Raw genomic sequence first — 1,732 nt, forward strand, 5'->3', positions numbered from 1 at the left:
ATATATATATATATATATATATATATATATATATATACATAGGTGTGATCTACTATAAGATTACATTTCTAAATGTCTTCAAAACTATCTTGATTGTGATTAGTAACAGATTAGAAGTGACGAACTGATTTATATATATATATAGTAAAAAATATTTCTCATAACTTCCATTGGACACAGCTTTCTTCACAATTATCAACATTATAATTAGTATCACCAATGCCTTTATCATCACCAGCACCACCACCAGAACGAGTACCATCATCACCATCATCATCATCGTCGTCGTCGTCGTCGTCGTCAACCCATCTTCGTCGTCAACCCATCTTCGTCACAGCATTACCATAATCATCACCATGGTCATCAATGTCACCTTCTCTTCCCCAGATATCACTCAAGTCACTTCCCCCAAGCCGGTCATTCATAAAGCTGTGTTCTTTATGAAAATTGACGATGATGAATTTGGAGCGAAAATTAGCCTTAAATGTAAGTAGAACATATTTTAGTCAGTGATGGTCACGTCGAGTGGTGTTAGTTATTTTGTCAGTAATGATCATCTAGACTGGTGTTAGTTATTTAGTGAGTAGTGGTCATCTGGATTGGTGTTAGTTATCTGATCTGATCAGCGGATAGCAGGTGGCAGCCAGCAATAGTATTGTCCATCTTTTAGCTAACAACTATCTAATTCACATCTGTCTACTGTCTAACTCGCATCTGTCTACTGTCTTTTGGCTATTATTTATTGTCTATTGTCTAACTACTGGCTACCTACCATCTAACTGATGTTTAAAAATCATGAGTAACAACTAGTTAACTAGAAACTAATGCCATACTAACTGTTCTTTAACTACTGACTAATTTAAGTTAACTAGTGGCTAATTATTAAATGATGTCTAATTACTGGTCAGCTACTGTTATATGATTTAACTAATTTCGTAGTAGTGTCTAGCTATATCTAGCTAACCATTGACTAATTACTGTCAAACAGATGTATAACTTATGGCTATTTTCTGTCTTATTAACTGAAACAAAACCTGTCTAACCTAGATAATTATTTTTAACTAAGCAAATTATGCTGATCAATAATTATTTCATAACTCTTTTTAGCGATTAAAAATGTTCGTTAACTGACCAAGCAGATTTCATAATATTATAATACTATACTGATGGGGTCTAACAAGGTCGAAACATGCCTGTAGTTGCTTCCTTACCTACAAAACAAGATCAGATTGTCTCCTAAACATGTAAATTTAAATTTGAGGGATTAATTCTTAATTTCTTTAAATCATCTTGCCCCTTTCTTTGAAAATCTTCAATAATTCCAGTAACTCAAAAGAACATCAACCCCTTTTTTTTACCTGTCTGTTATATTACCTGTCTAATTTATTTTTTAGCTACTGTCTAACTATTCTTTTACTATAATTACTGTCTAACGAATTGTGTCTATATTTCTCTCTCTCTCTCTCTCTCCGTCTCTTTGTCTAAATTCCTCTTCCTTGCCTTCTTTTTATCTCTTTCTTCTCTACATCTTTCTCTCTATCACTTCCCTTCGTCTGTCTGTCTGTCTGTCTGTCTCTGTCTGTCTGTCTGTCTGTCTGTCTCTGTCTGTCTGTCTGTCTGTCTCTCTCTCTCTCTCTCTCTCTCTCTCTCTCTCGCACTCATTGTGTGTCTGACTATCTACCTTTCTTTTCCTCCCATTCTCTATCTCTCTTTTGCCGCCGTTTCCTTCTCT

The 1,732-nt window shown here is 34.8% G+C and overlaps 2 protein-coding genes across 2 annotated transcripts in view; both read left to right on the top strand.

Moving 5' to 3' along the window:
* LOC128250093 (filamin-A-like) overlaps positions 1 to 494 on the top strand; it is a 21,838-nt gene extending 21,344 nt beyond the window's left edge. Inside the window, exon 7 of the mRNA XM_052974784.1 lies at positions 388 to 494. Within this exon, the coding sequence (XP_052830744.1) occupies positions 388 to 494 (107 nt within the window). The remainder of the gene's footprint in view (positions 1 to 387) is intronic.
* An 18-nt stretch (positions 495 to 512) lies between these two features.
* Positions 513 to 1,732, top strand: part of LOC106884050 (filamin-A) — a 14,667-nt gene continuing 13,447 nt past the window's right edge. Inside the window, exon 1 of the mRNA XM_052974883.1 lies at positions 513 to 567. Within this exon, the coding sequence (XP_052830843.1) occupies positions 513 to 567 (55 nt within the window). The remainder of the gene's footprint in view (positions 568 to 1,732) is intronic.

The sequence above is a fragment of the Octopus bimaculoides genome, chromosome 19 (assembly GCF_001194135.2).
Source record: "Octopus bimaculoides isolate UCB-OBI-ISO-001 chromosome 19, ASM119413v2, whole genome shotgun sequence".
Lineage (NCBI taxonomy): Eukaryota > Metazoa > Mollusca > Cephalopoda > Octopoda > Octopodidae > Octopus > Octopus bimaculoides.